We start from the raw sequence: 19,919 nt of genomic DNA on the forward strand, positions 1-19,919 counted from the left end.
GTCAGTCAGAGAGAAACGCTGGCAAATGTGCCTGGGATTTGTTCATAGGCAGTATGTCTTGTTTCATTGCTATGATTTGGGAAGTATATTTCACTTCAAGAGAATGACATCAAAATAGTGGTGGTTTCCTCTAGGCTATGCATCTCTTGGAACTTCAGCTACAGTCCCCTTCTGTTCTGCCTGTTTAAGAGGTTTCAATAAGGACTGGGCCAAGCAATTGTAATTCAATAAAAAAAAGTATGTTGATATTTCCAGTATGCTGTGGAGAGTGAATTTGCCAGAAAACTTTTTGACCCCAGAGAGAATGTTGCATTCGTCACAGCACATTCAGGAATGTCTCTTCCCATGCCAGGTTTTGTTGGTTTTTCATCCATTTGCAGTCATGTTGAAAATTAGTTTTGGATGATTTTGAGAGACATGTGTGTAGAATTTTTCAGAACAAGATTTCTCTGAAGATTAGAGGGTATTAGAGGATATTTATGCTGCAAAAATAGATGTTAAGGAAAAGTATTGATGAAAACCCTGCTCTTTGCAGGTCATCTGGCTTTGGAGAAGTGCTGTAGTTGCTTGTTTTCTGATAAGGTTGAAGCTGCTCTGAATTTTTGATATTGTTTTTCTGGAGATGGAAATCAAAAAGAGGCTACTTCACTGTTTTGACAGACAGAAGTTCTGTAAATATTTAAACTTTGAGATGCAAATAGACCTAAATGATTCATGCTGAAATCTTCAGAAAGGTGCTAAAATTCATATTTTTTCTTTATTAAATTTTTAAACATCTATTAACTGCTTTGACAGTAAGTCTAGTGTTCCTTTTTAAATTGCTTTCCTAACAGTACTTCTGATATAAATGTGATCAACAGAAAAATAATAAGGTACATAGCAACTCTTTGTCTAATAAGGGCAAATGGGAAAAATGTGGGGTTATTAACCAAAACTACAGGATACCTGTGTAAGGAAATTTGTACTGAATGTATGGATGTGTTCAAGTAGGTGCTTTAGAAAACAACTGGAGGAGTCTTTCCCACCACCTTTTTTTTTGTTGTTGTTCATCATGGTAATTCTTTTAATTATTACATTTGCTTGGTGTTCTCCAATTTTAAAGCTCATTTAGAACAAAAATCATGAAGGCATAATAGTTGCCTAAGGTACTGTCCTAAAAGTAGTTTTTTTAAAGTTTTGGCTTCTGATTTTAATACAAAAGAAAACTACCCAACTATATTCCCTTTCTTCCACATAACAAAATAATTCTGTTCTGGTTTAAAAACCTAAAGTATATGATACACTACTTCATCTGAATGATTTTATTAGAAATTTGTTGTCTAGATCATTCTCTTTGAGCAACAAAAAGCAAGCTTGTTTTTAATTAACAACAATTATACAGATAACTATTTCAAATATACTTCTATTTAAATTAGTTTTATTCAGAAAAGTAAGTATGTCTCCACTGGAATTATTCATACTAGGTCTCCTTTATAGTCAATATAGTAATACATAATAAATCTAGTCAGAAAAATTAGTGAAGGCAACAGCACAATTCATGTATTGTGAAGGTGACCATTAAGTGTTTTAAATTAAGGATGTGACAGCAGTGCCTGTGTCTTCCCATTGATTCAAAGAGAATTTAAGAGAACTGGATCAGCTGCAGTTGTCTGCACTGTAGGTCACCAGAGCTGAGAAGATGTATTTCATCCTACATTATACTAAATATGTAAAATTGAAGCACCTGCAAAGTTATAAGTTGAACACTCTGACGATTTTACAATATGAGACATGAATGCTGCTTGTGGGAGACTGCTTGTGGTATAGTGTTAAATGTTTTCCTTTGGTGGTGTGTGGTGAATGATCTGTCAGTGTTTGGATCTGTCCGAGTGGGAGCATTGGTTTTATCCAATTGCTTTGTTGTCATTGCACTCAGCTGCTGAATTGGTTCTGTAAGGTCCTTTTTAAATTAGTTATTTTGTGTGGTTGCGACTCTTGGTCACCTTTCAAATTCATTGAAATATGAAATACTGAAGGGAGCTCTTGATTAGATGAAGGAGAATAAAAAATGAAGAATATGATCTCACAGGGTTTTGTGAGCATGTTTATAAAGAAGCAGGAGGACCAAGTGAATTGAAGTGCCCCTGATTTCAGTAGCAGAGCATCTGACTGGGCAGTAGAAAATAAGGGTCATCTTCATCATAGTCAGTCTAAAAAGAAGTCAAGATGATGGACAAAGAATAAATAGCCTTTAAAAGTGATCAAGTTTTTACTGTGACTAAATCCTGGAGAAAACTGCCAAAGACAGAAAAAAACAGAGGAGACACGTAGAGGAGCAGCTGCAGATGTCAAGTAGCAGCAGTAGTGTTTGCTTTGTTCCTCAAAGGCTGCCACCCTCAGTTAAAAGCAGTTCTCACTGAGCAGATGTGTGTGGCCTCCCAAGGTATCTTCCTCATGACTTCCTCACAAAATGCAAAACAGAAGGTAGACTTTATCCTAATCACAGACTGACCTACAAACAAAGATCAAAAGCAAGTCAGCTGCTGTGTTTTTAGGTCTTAAAGCTGACTTTTTTCTGTCTGACTTCAATTATTTTAACCTTACGTTAAAGATACATGATGCTTTTGAGTTTGCTGCTCACAGCACAGCCATTGCTCTGCAGTTACAGTTGCCACTCTTGAGTGTCTTACTGCTTCTTCTTGCTGCTAGGTTTTTATGCACCCAGAGGAAACTGTTCTAATTTTACTTTCCTTGGTGGAAATCACACATTGCAGAGTAAGACTGCTTTGTTAGTGATTGGTGAAATGAGATCTATTCATGCAGTAGACTCTTAAAGGTTTCTTATTCTGTGTTGTCTGTTCTCCTTAGTAGAGCCGTCATGAACATTTTACCACAGGCAAAATAAAATTTTCTTTGGTTTATAGAGAAGTACAGCTTTGGTCCTTGCCAACCAGAATGACCATATCTTTATTTCAACTAATTTTGTTGCCAGGTAGAGTTTGTGACTCTATCGAGTTGATAGAATCATTGTGTCAAATGGCTTCACTTCACCCTGCGGTTAGAGGCACATGTGCCTGCCTTCCTTACCAGAGAGATCTGCTGGCTCAAACTAATCAGTGGCATTGTATATAGATCCAGTTTTCCTTTTGTCCAAGGTACAGCTCATGGATGATTTGATTTTTTTAAATTTACACTTTTTTTTTCTATTTAATGTAATAAAGTTACATCATTGAGACATGTAAGGAAAATAATTAGTGTCATTAAAGTGACATACAAAGTGGAAAAATTTTTATGGTGGGAGAGATAAAGATGAGACAATTTCTGTAATACATTTATGATTTTTAAGAAATAGAAAGGATGCAAAGCTTGTTAGTATTCACTGTGGAATTTCTTTATTATTGCTATGTAAGTAATGTCAACACTAGATAGCATACACTGCTAGGTCATTTGCAAACTGATACAAAGATAATTTTCCTGTGCAGAAATACAGATTTGTGTGTTTAAAAGGTGACACTGAACACACATTTATTATTTCATCTCACATTTGCTTGAGACCAATCTAAAACTTAATAGTCAACAGTTATGTGGGAAGAGAATTCAGCTTGGATGGTCTCAGAAGAAATCTGTGTTCAAAGGAAGGATTTGAAGACAAGGCTGGAAGGATGGAAGCTAGAATAAGAAAGGGCCAGAGACAGAGATACAAATCACACAGATTTTGATTTACAGAGGACTGTCACAAAAGCTGCTGGTAAGCAGCCAGCTTCAGTGGAAGCCACTTCTGATTTGGCATTCAGTTCTATTTCTTTTGAAATCCCACTCAGAATATTGAATAAAAGCTAGAAGAGGCATGGGATCTTGGAAGTGGTATTCCTGACTGTCCAAGGGAATGCCAAACTTACAAATAAAAACAATAGTGTTCTGGTTACAGAAAAACTTCCATATGTAATTGATACATTTTTGGATTAGGAATTGTTTAATCTGTTTTGGTGCTGCTGTTCCTCCTAAAAGCTGTAGGAACCATAAATAAAACATAATTTTTCTTTGGGCTGCAGTATAACAAATTTAAGGATTAATGTAAGAAATGCTTAAGACTCTTAATGAAACAGAGAAGAAACTTTGACGTACTAATAAATAACTTACTAGCACTGTACAATGAATAACAATACCAATAATTATATTTACTGGATGTGGCTTTCAACATCAAGTAATAACCAGTACTCTTCCCAAAATTATTTAAAACAGTAATGACAAAAGACTTCTTCAAGTGGTTACTAGTACACTGTGGTTGTTTTCTTACAGAATACTTGGGAGAAAAGTACTTTTAATGAAATAATCATAGTTATTCAAGGTTGAATGCATCAGTATCGGCCTACTGTGTTGAAAGCTGAATGATTCAATAATAGTACGAATTAAGCAATTGCAAATGAGTTTTAAATTACTGGATAAAATGACTTGGCTCTTCAATATGTTGTTTTAACTCATGGCTTACCCATACTTAATGCTCTTAAAATTCTTCTGTTAATACTCATACTTTTCTTAAAGCTGTGAGCTTTAGGTTCATGCCTGCACTGGAGTTTGCAGTGTAACTTTCTTTAGCAAGTTAAAAGGGCTGTCTACTTTATACAGTATATGTCAGTGTTTTGCTTTCAAAAATTGTTACCTTCGCTGTCTTTGAGCATATTCAGACATGCTTTAGCCTCCAGCTGTCAGAACTAGTTTTATAATTTCATTTTACACCAGTTTTTAATTTTTATTTTTCCACACATGGGTACATTTTTGTATGGTTTTTTTATGCATACAAATAGAGCAGAGAATCACAGAATGGTTTGGATTGGAAGTGACCTTAAAGATCATCTAGTTCCAGCAATGTGTATCTATATATAGCTAAAATATATATAATATATAGAGCATTTATTTAGAGAAAGAAAGAAACTGTAAATATGGTGTTTTCATGCCCCAAACATCAAAGATTTTATCCAAACCTGAAGAAATAGTTGTGTTGTTAGTTTCCCAAAGTGAGGACATGTCCCAGTTGTTTATTATTCAAGTTCCCAGCCTTGTGATCTTGAGTTTCTTGCTGCTTTTTTGCAAATACAGATAGTAGTAGGTGTGAATGTTACAGCCCTTTCCTTTTTGTCACTTTTTCAACACTTTTATGATACTTTTGTCACCTCAAGTTTGGATTCTGCAAAGTGCTACAGATTGAAGCAAAATCTGGAAACTGCAACTAGAGTAAAGTCTGTCTGCCTTGTGGTTAAGTGATATTTCCCATAGGCAATGTATATTTTCACTCTATCAGTACATTTCCAGGCAAAATTTAGCTTCTTATACCTCTGAAGTTGTGAGCCAAATTGCAGGGATCTACAGCACTGCTCTGTGAAAGTCTTATGCACCAAATACCACTGTTAAAAATGGAGCCTTGTTGAGTAATGAATCTGTGGATGTAAAATGCATTATTTGCCCATTTTTGGATGCTAGTCATTTCTAAACTTTAAGTCATTGGTTTGGCTGGGCTTTCCAGGATTGGCTTGACTTCTCCTTCTGCTGAAGAGCTGATCATATCCAAGTGCCTCTATAGGATCTATCTTCTTGTCCCCATCTTCTTCTTTCTCTCCTTCCCACTTCTCTCTTTCTGTCTTTGACTTTCCCACCTTCCTTCCCCTCCTCTTTTTCTGTCTCTAGTTTAATACACTGTAAAGCTAATTCAAACAAACAAATGCACTTTGGATAGTGTTTGATACTGGTTAGTCTTACCATTTCATGTAATTGGCTCTGAAGAATTTTGCCTGTGTAGCTAAATCTCTTCCCTCTGAAAACAAACAAAAAACCTCAAGGAAACAAAATATGCTGTTACCTTTTTTGACAAGATCTTTAATCTCAAGTTTGGCATATTCATATTCCTAACAAATGCATCTATCATGTTAGCTATCATGGATGAAAGAGAGATTGCTCTAAGGAACATTTTTGCTGTCAAAATAGGGCAACATAGAGGAGAAGACTGTTTTGTGTTTTCCTCTGAATACTTTGTTGCCATATATTTAAAAGAATGGTGTTTTTATAATAAGCTTGATTTTAAATTCAAACCACTCAGAGATCTTCAGGAGGAAGAAAGGACAGCAATCCAACTCAACAAACAGCTATCAAGAACTTCCATTACAGGACCAGATCTTTGCCTAGTTTTTTCTACTGAAATACTTGTCCAGACTGTTTTCAATAATATCTGAAAGGGAAATTCCCGTCTACCCTGTATAGCCTCTTCCTTTATTAATAAAACAGTTTCAGGATTATTCTTTGTCCTGAACAAAGCATGAACAAGCCTGAACAAACTCTGAGAAAGGTGGTATGTATTCAGAGACAACAGAAAGAGGAGATGGCATTTAGACTTGTAACTATAGCAAAAGTAGCATGAGGCAATAACAGAGGTAAATAATTTTTTTTTTTGTCAATTTGGGTAAGTTTGTCAAGTTCTTTTCACCACTGTTCACCAGGAGCAATATTGTCTAATTTTGTATGTAGGCAGCACCTGCTTTCAGGTGGCTGAGCTGCCTGAAAGTGGTTGAAACTGGTTTTCATTAGTCTTAGGGGTGTGGTCAGGGAGGGTGGAACCTGGTCCCCTGCACTAACTTAATGGGTTTCCAGAATAACTGGTTTTATTCATATTTGCAAACTGTTTGGATTAGGGAACAGTGTGGGGAGGAGACATACTGTGACTTGTGCAGGCTTTATGTGTGAGGAGCTTTATGGGAACAATGCAGGCATTTTTGCAGTGACTACTTAAATGCATGTGCCATGCTTCAGATTTAGCTTGGTATTACATTTTTGGGAATTTGAGGGAACAATACCTGTTATTCTTCCCTTCACACAGAGTTCTTTTACCATTGCTGTCTCTCTGACCCCAGTCCTTTAAAGAGGTGATCTTTCCTCTCTATCACTGCCTACCATTTACTCTTCCTTAAGAAAAAAAAATCTTTAGTATATCTCAAAAGGCTACAGCACATTCACATTCACATTGTATGATTTGTCTTGGTTCTTCCATTTCAATCTGGATTGTAACTTCTATAATCCTTGCTGGCAAGAAGTAGCAAGGGAGCTGCATTGTCTTAGGTGTTGTTAGGATTCAGAGATTGTTGTGATTCAAAGAATCAGCCTGTTGTTCCCCTTTGATTCCTAAAGTGATTCTTTTTGCTGGTAATATTGTCCACTTTGAATTGGCTCTAAAGTATTCAAGAGAGCATTTAAATTCTTGCCAGCTTCTATCACCTATACGGGGCAGAGTTTGTTTTACTTCCATATTAAAAAAGTCAATAGTCATTCCTCAATGCATGCAGTGCTGGCAGGAATAGTATTTATAATATTTTAAGAAGTAGTAAGTGCTGCATTTACATCTGACTAAAGATATGGCAAAGGAGAATGAATTTTTAACAAATTGTTCTGTCATTATCTATTTGCAAACTACCAAATGCACTACTATTCAGGACAGAGCAGAGGAAATAAAGTACATATTTCATCAATCTTGTGCCTTTAAAACATTTATCACAATACAACACAGAATTGTAGGATAAACTTTCTCATACAATGACAAAGTAAATATGGTATTTAGTGATATTTCAGTAAAGATATCAAGATCTTGGCTCTCAACTCCTAAGAGAAATGCAGGAGAGCTGTCCAGTAGTATTTCTGTTAAAGAATATTTGCCATTAGCATGAATGATCAAAATCTTTGCAAGAAGGAGAGCTGTCATAATTCACCATTCCCACTTCAAGAAAATAAATGGATTTGTGTGCTAATTAGTTTTCTTCTATTTTTCCCCCCCATTGCAGAACTTTCCTTTTTGTTCGAGATGGTAACCCAAATAAAAGGAATGTGCACAATGAGACATCGATGCACTTACTGTGTATGGGGCCTCAGATCATGATCTCAGAGGGAGCTCTTCATCCTCGCCTCACACGACCCTCGGAAGATGACTGCAGGAGAGCTGATTGTCTGCAAATGATCCTGAAGTGGAAGGGAGCAAAACTGGATGAAGGACAATATGAACGAGCAGCTATTGATGCTGTTGATAACAAAAAAAATACACCTTTGCACTATGCTGCTGCCTCAGGGATGAAAACCTGTGTTGAGGTAAAAGTTCATCTATAAGTTTATAGATATTTATAGATGAGTAATTGACATGCACAACGTTTCACAAAGATTTTTTTGTGGGGGAGGAAATCTGTTAGGTCATATTGAATTAACTATTTTTCATTAATTGGAAAAATTGCGAAGATAAACAGCCCAAAACATACACTGTAGAGAAAAATGAAAGAAATGGATTACATATACATTAACTTCATGAAAATAACTCCTCAACATGAAGAAGACTCATGTAGGCATATAAAAATTGGAATTAATTACAGTGAAGAAAAAGCTTTAAAGGTAGGCATAGGCATCCTATATGTGTAAAGAGAAGTGAAATAAGAACCTGAGAGAAAATTAGAGCTCTTTTTATTTTACTGTGCAGATGAGACAGGAAATGCTGTCCATGTTTCAACAGATTTGATGTCTTTAATTTACAGTGTCCAGCTTTTTTAATGTTTGTGAAAGTAGTGGATAGTAATGAGCAATTGGGAATGGCTTTTGAGGATCTTGCCTCAGATGTATTTTTAAACTATATCAAGTAATGAGAACTAGTATTTAATTGTGCTGGTAATTTATAAAGAACATGAGCAGACATCTAACATTTTCAGAAACAGCTAACATCTTCATAAGTCTGTCTATTTTAACATCAAGATTTGTGTTTTCAATGGCAACAAGTACTTCACAGTTCAGCATTTGCATGTGAAATTTACAATTTTTTATTCTGTTCATAATTTCATGTTTATTCAAACGGTGCTCAGTAACTGAGTATCATCAGCAAAGTTTAGCACCTCTTTTTTCATCTCTTCTAGATAACAAATTCATATCTTAAGCAGTCAGGTCCCTGAACCTCTGGGACTTCACTGGTGACCTCTCTCTGGAGTAAAAACCTAATGATCTTTCCTAACATTCTCTGGAGCTGTTTTTAGTATTGGTGTTACTTTTACTATCTTCTAATTTTGTACCATCACAGATTTAATCAGTAAGCTACATATTCTAAGAAATAGTTCAGAAGTTTCATATTTGAGTTCCATTAGGACTCATGAATAGAAGTACCATCTGATGCTAGTATTTATATATTAGTAGTTGGTTTATTGATTTTTCTAGAACCACTTGTGCTGAGACTTCAGTTTGAAAGACTCTTTTGTGTTCTTCATAAAATATGTGTGGTACATCCACAGAGAATCCAACAGTTCCTACCAATTTTCTGCTATATGTGAAACTAGATGCTTTTACACTTTGTCCAGCAACCAACTTTACAAAAGCATTGAAAGATTTACAGTGTGATGTTTTAAAATTATTTATTTTGGGTTTTTATGCACATGGTATACAGCTCAAAAAACTGTAAGTCTTGTTTATTGTGATTTTGCATTTGCCCAGAGTTTGTTCTTTACATATTCTTCATCTGGAGACAACTTCAGCTTCTTATTTTCCAAAGGATTCTGTCCTGTTTGTCTCTCTTCACAGATTCTTCTGATATTTCTGGAATTTTTTCCACACTATTTAGTAGCACTTTTTGAAAGTAGGCAGTGGATTTCATTACTTACTTAGTACTGATTTTTGAAAGTGGGCAGTGGATTTCTTGTCCTTTTACTGCTTCTGCAAGTTTAATGAATCCTTGGGAATTGTTGATGAGTGGTGCTTTGATAGTAACATTTCAAATTAGGTCTTACAGGCTACTCTGGACGAAGACAGGAGTTGCTTCTCCTCTCATGTGTTTGCTGACTGCTTTGTCTATTACCTAGTCACCTATGTAGTCTGAAATTTTAATTTAAGAGTAATTCATTAGCTTATATATTTTCTAAATATACTTGGAAGATGCAGTGATGGAAATTCCCTTTATTTTGGTGTTTTTTTCCCTTTTATTAAAAGCAGCACTTTTATTCTTACTTAGTAGCCATGTTACCTTTATTGTTATGGTTTTAGTCAGGTCGTTCACCAAGGGTGTTTTTTTTGGTTGTTTAATTACAGAATTATATACCACTGGTTTTTCTTGATAGAGTTAGTTTGTTTATGTGTTTGTTTGGGCTTTATTGAAAAAAGGTATGTATCATCACCTTCTCTATGATTCTTGCATTATGTTTGCTGATTGTAATTCCACCAAGTTTCCAGATATTATCTGGATATATTAAAGTTTGTCATTTCAATTCCCCAGCCTCAGCTATGCACCCTCTTGAACTGAATATTCTTCTTTACCTTCTGATTTTTCATTAGTACTTTCTATAGAGTTCAGATAGTGTGTTTTTATTTCCAATATCCAACCCTTCTTTCATTCTGTTAGTATATAGATCATCCTTAGTTTTTTGAGCTTCTAATGAATGAAAACTCAACTTCCTGATGCCATTTTCTGTGCTATTATTTAAGGTTTTGCCTCTCTGGTTCCCTGCTCAGTACTGAGAGGAGTTAAGAGAATGCTGCTGTTAGATGCTCATATTTAATCTCCAGTAACACAGCCTGAATCTTGTGTCTGCACCTTCTCTTTCCTCTGCGCCATGTTGTTACAGCTCTTCAAGCTCCACACCAGCAGTTTGTCTTCAACATGTGCTTAGAAATTATTATTTACACTTAATGATTTCACCAGGGAGGCAAGTCACCATGCAGTCTTTTCTAGCTGAAGTATACTCAGACCCAGCTAACTGCTAACTGTGTGCATGCTAACTGAATGACAGTGTTGTCTGACTCTTTAAACCAAAATAAATAATGGTTAAAAGACTGATTTAGAGCCCCTTGTGATGTGATTTATTTGTAAACAAATATCAGGCTGTCTTCTAGGTCTGTGTTACTACTGCTTTTATGTTGATTTTTTGATAAAAAAACTGATTGCAAAGGACTATAACCGTTGGTTCTCTTGCTTCAGTGCCACTTATGTGATCCAACTTCCTGAAAAAGTCTGCCTATAGTAATTTCACTCACAGGTGTTATATCTATCTTTCCTCAAGATGAGACATTTGCTTTTAAATATATTTTTATTTACATTATTATACAATAGAGGACAAATGTGCATTTCATATGAGAAAATGGAAGATATCAATTAGCACTGAATGACCTCTGAAAAATGTTGGTGAAAAACACATACATAAATTATTTGATATAAGAAAGGTTGTTTCTGGTAGAGAAATTGTAAATAGAAGAAAACTTTAGCAACAAGTTTCCAACATATTTCAATATCTAGTATTTACATACTTAGACTTCAGATTTACAAGGGATTTGAGCAAGGAGTCTTCTGCCTGTTTCTGCCTTCATGTCCCAACATGGGTCTATACAGTGATGTTACACACACTAGTTAAAAAAGTTTCAATTTCAGGAGTGTGAAGCAAATGGGTTCATGCAGTAAAATCCAGGCAGACTGTAATGTCAGAAAGAATCACAGCTGCTATAGAGTGAATTGTGGTTCTGGAGCTTGGCTGCAGCTTTTAACTGCAGACTAAAGTCAACTTATTTTAAACTCATCATAAAAGTTCATGGTTTGTGCTTCTTTACAAATGATTTGTATTTCTCAGTGTATGTAATGTGATTCATTCAATATAAATCCAGTACTAGACTGCTAGTTCCCCATTTAATTATATAAACTGAGTTATGTTATCTTGACAATACTTATTGTAATTGAGTAAACAATTTCTGACTCTAATTTGCTTTCAGTTTGTCTTTGAAGAATAATTTACAGTCTCATCCACATGGATTGCAGTTTGCCAGGGTTATGTAGTCCTAACTAGTCATGATTTCTGCATTAAAACATAGTGTACACCCCCAAGTTCAAACTTCTTCATTTGCCCTACCATGGGATAGATAACTTGGATCTGAGATATCCTAAATTCTCCAGTCTGTGGTTTGCAGTCCTTCTAACTCATTCAGCAGGAGCAGATTTATGAACAGGAACACTACAAGCCTTCACCAAGCCTGAAACCAAGAGATCAGTGAAGGAATTTAACAATTATCTCTTTGTTCCTAGAAGTATTTGGGGATTAAAATTCTTAACAAAAAAAAAAAAAAAAAGATACAAAAAAACTGATCCTAATCCTTAAGTTGTCCTCCCTCTCTCCAGAAACTGAAGTTCTCTTGGACCCAAGGAGTGCCTTTTTCCCATTTTTTGTGGTTTTACTCTCACTTCAGAGCAGCATTGCTTTTTATTGTCTCCTTCACTTTCCACCACTTTTTAGGAAAACCCCAGTTTTGTATCACTGCCTATTCCCACCACACCCAAATAAAAAAAAGGAAACCTCAAATATAGATCCTTTTGGGTGAAGTACCTACAAGGTGACTTGTTCCAAGTTGATAGTCAAATGTGCAGTCTTGATATTGCTTCATTCACATGTGTTAGATTTTTCCTCCAAGCAGAACAGCTGTGTGGAACACATTGCTAAAGATAGTTTGGGTAAAATTATGTGCTTACCTCAAACTACTGAATAATAATAACTTTCATGCTGAACAGTTTTGGTTTTATGCAGATATACTCCACACTATCACAGTATATTTGGCATACTAAATGGTATTTTTACAATTGTTTAAATTGCTAAGATGATTGTTTATACTATTAATCTCAATTAATCAAGCAACACAAGACTTTTAACAATACTTCTAGAGAAATATGGCATCATTATTTGCTTTGCATGTTCCTCATCTTGCAGATTAGATTTTGAGCTGCATAAGTCTATGGAACGTTCCTTCAAATATATTATTCTTTTCCCTCAGAAGGTTTCTTAGTTACCTTAGTTAAATTTCTCTTAGAGGTTAAAGTGAACAGATAGAATATGATACTCAGGTTAACAAAGTTTTGGCAATGTTAAGAAGTTTAGATAGAACAAAGGTTAACTGTTGGCTGTGTATCTTGGTGATTGTCCCAGTATCATCTGTATTTCTGCCTGTTACTCTGCTATGAAGATCAAATACACAATGACACTAGTATTCCTCAACTAAATCTTGTCATTGCACTGGTTTGTGGTATTTTTGGGTTTGCTCTGTTTTTTTTTTTTTTTTTTTGAGAATGTGGGAAAGATTTCCCAATCTACAAGAATGAATCCAGATTTGTGAAAAACATTCTGTCTAAAAGGCTTATATGAAAAACAGATAATTTTAGAGAAGTTTGGACGTTTTTAGAAGTACAAAAATTAGAACCTGAGTTTTGAAATACCCTGGATAGTGTTGTTACAGACATCATGCTCTGAAGTCAGGATAATGTTTATAGACTTTATTTAGAAACAAGATGAATCATTTTAGTAATGATATAAAGGTGTCATAATAAATCAGCAGAATGGTCCACCTGGGCCTTTAAAATCTGTGGCATATGCTGTCCTTGCTTATATCAGGTCAGTTTATAGCAGAAGACCAAGTCAGCAAGTTAAGGAGAGCAGCACAAAGGTTTAGTAATTAGAGACTGCATTTTGGGAGGGTTACTGGTAAGAGACAAGATTGGCACGATACTGGACCATATTAGAATTGCTAGAATAAACATTATTTAATTTCACTTTTTTCATGTCCTCAAAACCAAAGTAGAGCTGCCAGTAGTATTTTGTGCTCCCTGTGAATCAGTATCCTCTGATCTGTCCTACCCAAGGAATCATTATTTTCTGTCAGCACAAGTGTACAAATGGTGGAGTTGTGCCTGTGTAGAAAGAATATATAAAGGTGTTATTATCTCCATCTTGACACATACTTGAGGGCCTCAGAACCCTCATTTTCTATGGGGAACTTGACCATATCAGTAAAGCAGAATTTTAGTCTTTAAAACCTAACTAATATATTGTGCAACATTACCTTGTAATGTATTTCTTAGATTTTGTTGTTCTGTGGAATTACTGTGGATATAGTTATAATTATGTGTGAAAGCAAACAGCAATTTATTTATTAACAATAGATAATCCTTGTTTCTAAAGACTATTATTATTATTGTAATATTTGTTCTGTTCTTGTTTTTTTGTTGTTGTTTTTGTTTTTCCTTAACTCACATGCCTTTTATTTAGGTTGATATTAGAGTTGCAAATAAATAACTGCTTATTTTGCCATTTTACTTTTCAGCTTCTAGTAAAACATGGTGGAGATTTGTTTGCAGAAAATGAAAATAAAGATACCCCATGTGACTGTGCAGAGAAACAGCACCACAAAGAGCTGGCTCTTAACCTGGAATCTCGAATGGTATTTTCACGTGATCCTGAAGCTGAGAGCATTGAAGCTGAGTATGCTGCTTTAGACAAAAAAGAGGTCAGAGGATACTTTAAATCTGAAGTATTTTGCACATTTATACTTGTAGCAGTTACATTGTGGCACAAGTCTGCAAGTGTTTCAGTAGGTACTGTACTTTGTATTTATAAACAGTTTTAGCACAGCTCTGTGTAGTTTTCAAGTTAAGCTCTGAGAAGATAACAAATGCATTGTCAAAAGAAACAGAAATTATATTAATATCTTAATTATGTGGACTGTCTTGCAGGCTGTGAGGCTGGAAGAGATACAGTGAGGCCAGTAAACTCAAAAACAGTTTCTCTAAACCAAACATTATTTAATTTTTTTTATTTCTTAAGATGCCTTTTTGTCTCAAAAATTAGGACAAAATAAATTCTGAAAAGGAGAAGATCTGTGGAATAGAGTTGGTAAACTTTTCCTGGACTAAGACTGGGTTGAATGTTACAAAATCACTCAAAATTGACTAGTGCAGGACTTCAACATTGTGCATTTACTTGCTTGTTTTATGACATGATGCCTGAAGCTACTGCATACCAGATTTTGTATGAAAAACAGGTAATAACAAGTGGTATTACTTCCAAGTAAATTTTTGAAAGAGAGAGACAATTCACAGACAAAAAATTGGCTTGAAGTTTGTTATGCCTTACAGGCAACTGTGATTCCATAAAGATAATTTAAAAGACCAAAAAGATTCTGAGTATAAGTTTCCTCCCCATTCATGATCAGATTTTAGGTAACTAAAATTCTAAATCAGAATACATAGATCGATTATATGATTCAGTAAATATCACAAATTAATTCTGTTTAAATTCAAGGACAATAGATTTCTCTAGGGTTACTCCCTTCAGAAATAGCTTAGCTTGGCTTTTTACTAGCTGGGCCCATGTATGACCTAATGATGTTTAAAAGAAAATACTTTAGTAGGCTTAGATCACATTAACTGTTCCCCTGAAAAATGCCACTCGTTGTCACTTTTATTTGAGAGTAAGGAAGTCCTTGTAGTGTCCATTTAATTTTTTGACCATTTTTCTTGGATAAATTCAAATATAAACAGTGTTAATTAGATAGTTTATTCCTAGATGAGACATTTAGAGATGAGGTTTAATGTATTTAATATATTGAAATAGCAAATGTAATTAACTCATTTTAATGTCTCTGAATATTTCCATGTAGAGGCATCCAAACTGTAAGAAGATAGTTTGAACTTACATTCTCTCTTGGCAGAAACATTTCAAAAGGCTGCAGCAGTTTCTTGCCACAATTGCAGTTTGCTACTCCTCTGGTTATGCAAGTAGAACTATTTGGAAGGTTATTGTTTCAGCTGGATCATAGCTATGTTTTGGCTTAAAAGAAGAAAAAAGTTCCAAGAGTGGTAATATATAACTGTATTATTTAAGCTGAATAATTGTTATCATCATACTTATACCAGGGGTTTGCTGGCATATACACCAGCACAGGTAAGAAGACAAGGAACTTACAGATATGGGTGGGACAAATCAAGAGCCACTTGAATATGCTTTTCTGTAAGAGAAGACGTTGGCTCATACCTGTGTAAGGTAGATGCTGAGCAAAACCAGCTGCAAGACTTGATACAAGGGACTGTACAGTTGTCTATCTCGCATACCAGGGCCGCTTTCCCACGTGTTCTAAATGTTCACAAGCCAAAAAATGTCAGCCTGCAATTTGGCACTCCTATTGATGACCTTGAGAATTTACATAGAGCAGTTCTGTCTTCACATCCTCCCTGCTGATTTTCTCCCCCTTTCTTTATGACTTTCCAGTGGGATAATTTCTCTAACATCTTGTTTATCTCTAAGAGAGCAAGTGCTGGCACAAGGGAGATGCCAAGAGCGTGTAGCCAGAAGTTAATCTTTCAATCCTAGCCCTCAGAGTGGCTAAAATCAATTGAAAAAACAGCCGTAGAAAGAGTTGCACTGAGCTGCAATCCAAATGGCCGCATGTCCTCATCCTCCAGGTCGGTATACAAATGTCTGGGATGGGCAGTGACAGCTGCACTTACTGCTGCCTATGGTGATGCCTCTGTCAAAACCCCCATAGCACAGATGCTTCACCAAAATTGCCTCTCAAGGATGATCCTTTACTTTTTTTTCTCTCAGTTTCATTTTTATATATTATTAAACACTGAGGGACGGAGTGTACAAGATGCTTGTTTAGCATCGCATTCAGCTTGTAATTGTTGCCATTCAACATCCTTCCAAAACAGAAAATATTCATTCATGAATAATTAAAAAACTTTGAACACTATGAAATGCATTTTCAAAGGAACTGCATCTTTTGAATGAAGGTTACAGGAAAAGATAGAATATTTGAAAACCATGAATAGGATTTCTTCCTAGGCAGAACAGCTAAATGGGCTTAACTCCAGTGTTTAAGATCTGCACAGTAGTATCTGGAATGATAGTACCCAATATCTCCTCTTCAGAGCCTGCCATGTTTACAGGAGAACACAATTCTTTTTTTCTTGTTTTTTTTGCTCTTTGTTGAGTAATCTCAAAAAAATCTTTGATGTATAAAATCTAAATCTATCTTTTAAATCCAATTGAAGATAAATCTATCTTTTAAATCTTTTAGATCCAGTTGTGTATTTTCACAATGTAATCACAATGACATTAAGTGATTGTTCTTAAGCTGGTAATATAGATTTTGGTTGTTCTTTCACACAGTCTTTTACATTGTGATTTGTTGTAGCATGAGAGCATATTTGTCTTGGTGCTGTATCCCTGGGAATCTTCAGACTGAAAGGGTTCTTCCTTTCAATTAAATCATGTAATGTTTTAAATTTGCATGAGAAGTGCCTGGGAATGAGCAGTACCTCAGAGCAGATCATCCACAACAGTTTTGGCTCTCAGTCAGACACAATGAAATCCCTTATCCAACAGCAAAATATATAATTTATTCATTTCTTTTACATATGTTCTACTGAATACTGAAGAAATACACTGATAGTGAATGTATCACAGATTTACTGAGTGTATAAAATTTGAATGATTTTTTCAAATCCTGAATTGATGTCATATAAATATATAAGTAATATAAATACCATAAGTACAAAGAGTTATCTTAAATTATTCAAATTTATTTTATCTCAACCGATAGAGAATGGTTTATGAAGTGAGAGAAGGGGACCACATTTAGTTAAGATACATGTAGTGTCAATATACATATAGTGCATATAATTCTACTTGAATGAGTTAAATGGAGAATAAATAATTTTTAATATATTACTCCATTAACTGCAGAACTCCATCCTTCCATAAAGAAGGATGTTTACATGAAGTGTTTTGTCACCATTTAATTGACAAAGCGTTAGCAAGAATGTAGCAAAGAGTTACTTTACCCCTGTCTATTTTAATGGTGCTTTAAAAGTGAAGAAAGTAATAATAGCTTGAAATGAACTGTTAAAATAATCAGCTTACATACTGAAAGTACTTTCAGGAGAAGAAAAAGGTATAATTTATGATATCTAAACATTTGTAGTAGAACTGGAGAAGAAAAAAAGGGCTTTTGAAATGCAGAAGTGTTGGTATCTGTTTTGAGAAGCTCAGCAGTGTATTAAAGTAGTAACTCCTATAGTATATTTCAAAATCATTATATATACTTAAATTATGCTAACATTGAACGTCTTTTTCACAGCAAATGTCAATAAAGAGTTCCTCCATAAACGACCATTAAAGGAGCCAAGCATCATAAACTGTAGTCAAAATCCTTTCTAGCACATGGCATTGCAGAGATAAGTCATTAGTGTTCAAAGTAGTTAAAAATAAACCTCTCTGATTTTACATCCTGGATGTACAAACTCATAGCTAAAGACTGTATCATTACAAATCTCTACAAGACTGTCTTGTACACATTATGTTTTTAAGGTTAATTGTATAAAGTATTCACTCTGGAATTTCCAGATTAACCTCCTTAATAGTGCTAGCCTAAAATTTCTTTCAGCTTCTTCTGTGGGGCTCTGATGTTTCAAACACATTCTTAGGGAATGTTTCCCTTATACTTAAAAAGATAAAATTAGGATTCTTAAAATCTGAAGATCCAAAACTCCCTTCTGGGTTGTGTGGAATGCTCCAGTTGAGGTAATATAGTAGTCTGTTACTCAAGGGGAGATACTTGACAGTGGTTGACCTAGAACCAGTCAATTAAATATAATTCTGAACATGTCTGCATTTCAGGATAAAATAACAGGTCCTAAAATATGCTTATATGTTGCAAATTTAACAAAAAAGATATTTTTTCTTGTGATGTGTTTGGTCTTCAAGAATTGAGTGCTGTTGTGCTGACACAGCTGATTGCTTTACAATTGCAATTCAGATGGAGTTCAGATTCAGTCATGACCATTCTGCTTCTGTTTCTTTGCTGTATATACAGCACAATTATAATCATTCTGGCACACAGTTGTTTCTATCCCTGTCACTCTGAAATGTTTTTTAAAAAAATATCTCTTTTGTAATAAGTTAAGAAGGTCAGTCAAGTTCCAGCATGATGTTAATCCAAGTGGCCCAGATTTATTTCAGTGCAAGCCATTAACGTTCAGCTTGTCCTTTACTGAGTTATGCATCATCAGCACTGGAAGGACATAGAGAAACTGCCCAAACTTACAGGTCAGGACACTTGCAGGTCATTTCTCTTCTGCTTTGCTTGTTTTCTCAATAAGAACACAGACCCAATGCAGATCTGTGGAACATTACTCTTGCTGATGGCAAAGTTTCTAGTAGGGAGAAGCACCTGTTTATTTTACTGATTAGCTAACAGAAGTATTTGTGTGAGTCAGTCATAAGTTTTAGATGCATTGTGGAGTTAATTATGATGTCTGGAACACAAGAAGAAAGATACATTTTTTGAATAGGTGTCTCAAAAGAGCAAATCATTTAGCAACCCAGGGTATCCATTATCTCCATCACTTCTGCCTTCTGCTTGTTATCCTTAAAGGGGATAGTAGAATTTTACTTAGATTGTAACCTTTCGAGGACAGAACCAGTCTTTTGCTTTCTGGCTATGTATGCATGCATACATTTGTGTCCTTACAATCTAGCATGGAGAGTCCTGGACTATGGTCTACATAAAACCAAAATATAGATAGTAAATAATAATGCATGGTCTTAACTGTCATTATTTGTCATCACTGCTGCTGTGTCCTTCCATCTCCAAATTGCTGAAGACAATTGCCCTTTGGTGCCCAGGTTCCTGATTAGTTCTGAGCATGTAACACATTATGTCAAATGTTTTAAATATATTGTTAGCTACCCTTTAAATAAATAAAACCAGTGCATGAAAGAATAATGGTTTTTACATATCCTTTCTGTATTCATTCTCTTTGCAGACCCTCCCACATTTTTTTTTTTTCTCTTTCTACCTATGGAAAATTTTCTCTGTGCAACACTAACAAAGACATTATTTGCTGTCATAGTCTTTCTTAGTTTTAAAAATGAGTCTGCAAACATATGTGTGTATGTCTGCTCTCTTGGTTGGAACTAATTCAGAATCCTAAATTACTTCTTCTTTTTTGTCTTTCTGATTTGAGTTTTAATGTTGTAACTAGGGGATAGATGTCCAGATCAAGAAGGCAGCTGGATGATCTGCTCTCTGTAGGGCTATGAGAATTGGATGTTGTTTCTCGAAAACTGTTTTGA

At 35.1% G+C, this 19,919-nt stretch overlaps 1 protein-coding gene across 7 annotated transcripts in view; it reads left to right on the plus strand.

Moving 5' to 3' along the window:
- ANKIB1 (ankyrin repeat and IBR domain containing 1) overlaps positions 1–19,919 on the plus strand; it is an 87,234-nt gene that overhangs the window by 37,142 nt on the left and 30,173 nt on the right. For all 7 annotated transcript variants that reach the window (XM_021551677.4, XM_021551682.4, XM_021551681.4 and 4 more), the window contains exons 3-4: positions 7,800–8,100; positions 14,107–14,289. In XM_021551677.4, the coding sequence (XP_021407352.2) occupies positions 7,800–8,100; positions 14,107–14,289 (484 nt within the window). The remainder of the gene's footprint in view (positions 1–7,799; positions 8,101–14,106; positions 14,290–19,919) is intronic.

Source organism: Lonchura striata, chromosome 2 (assembly GCF_050655825.1).
Source record: "Lonchura striata isolate lonStrDom1 chromosome 2, ASM5065582v1, whole genome shotgun sequence".
Taxonomy (NCBI): domain Eukaryota; kingdom Metazoa; phylum Chordata; class Aves; order Passeriformes; family Estrildidae; genus Lonchura; species Lonchura striata.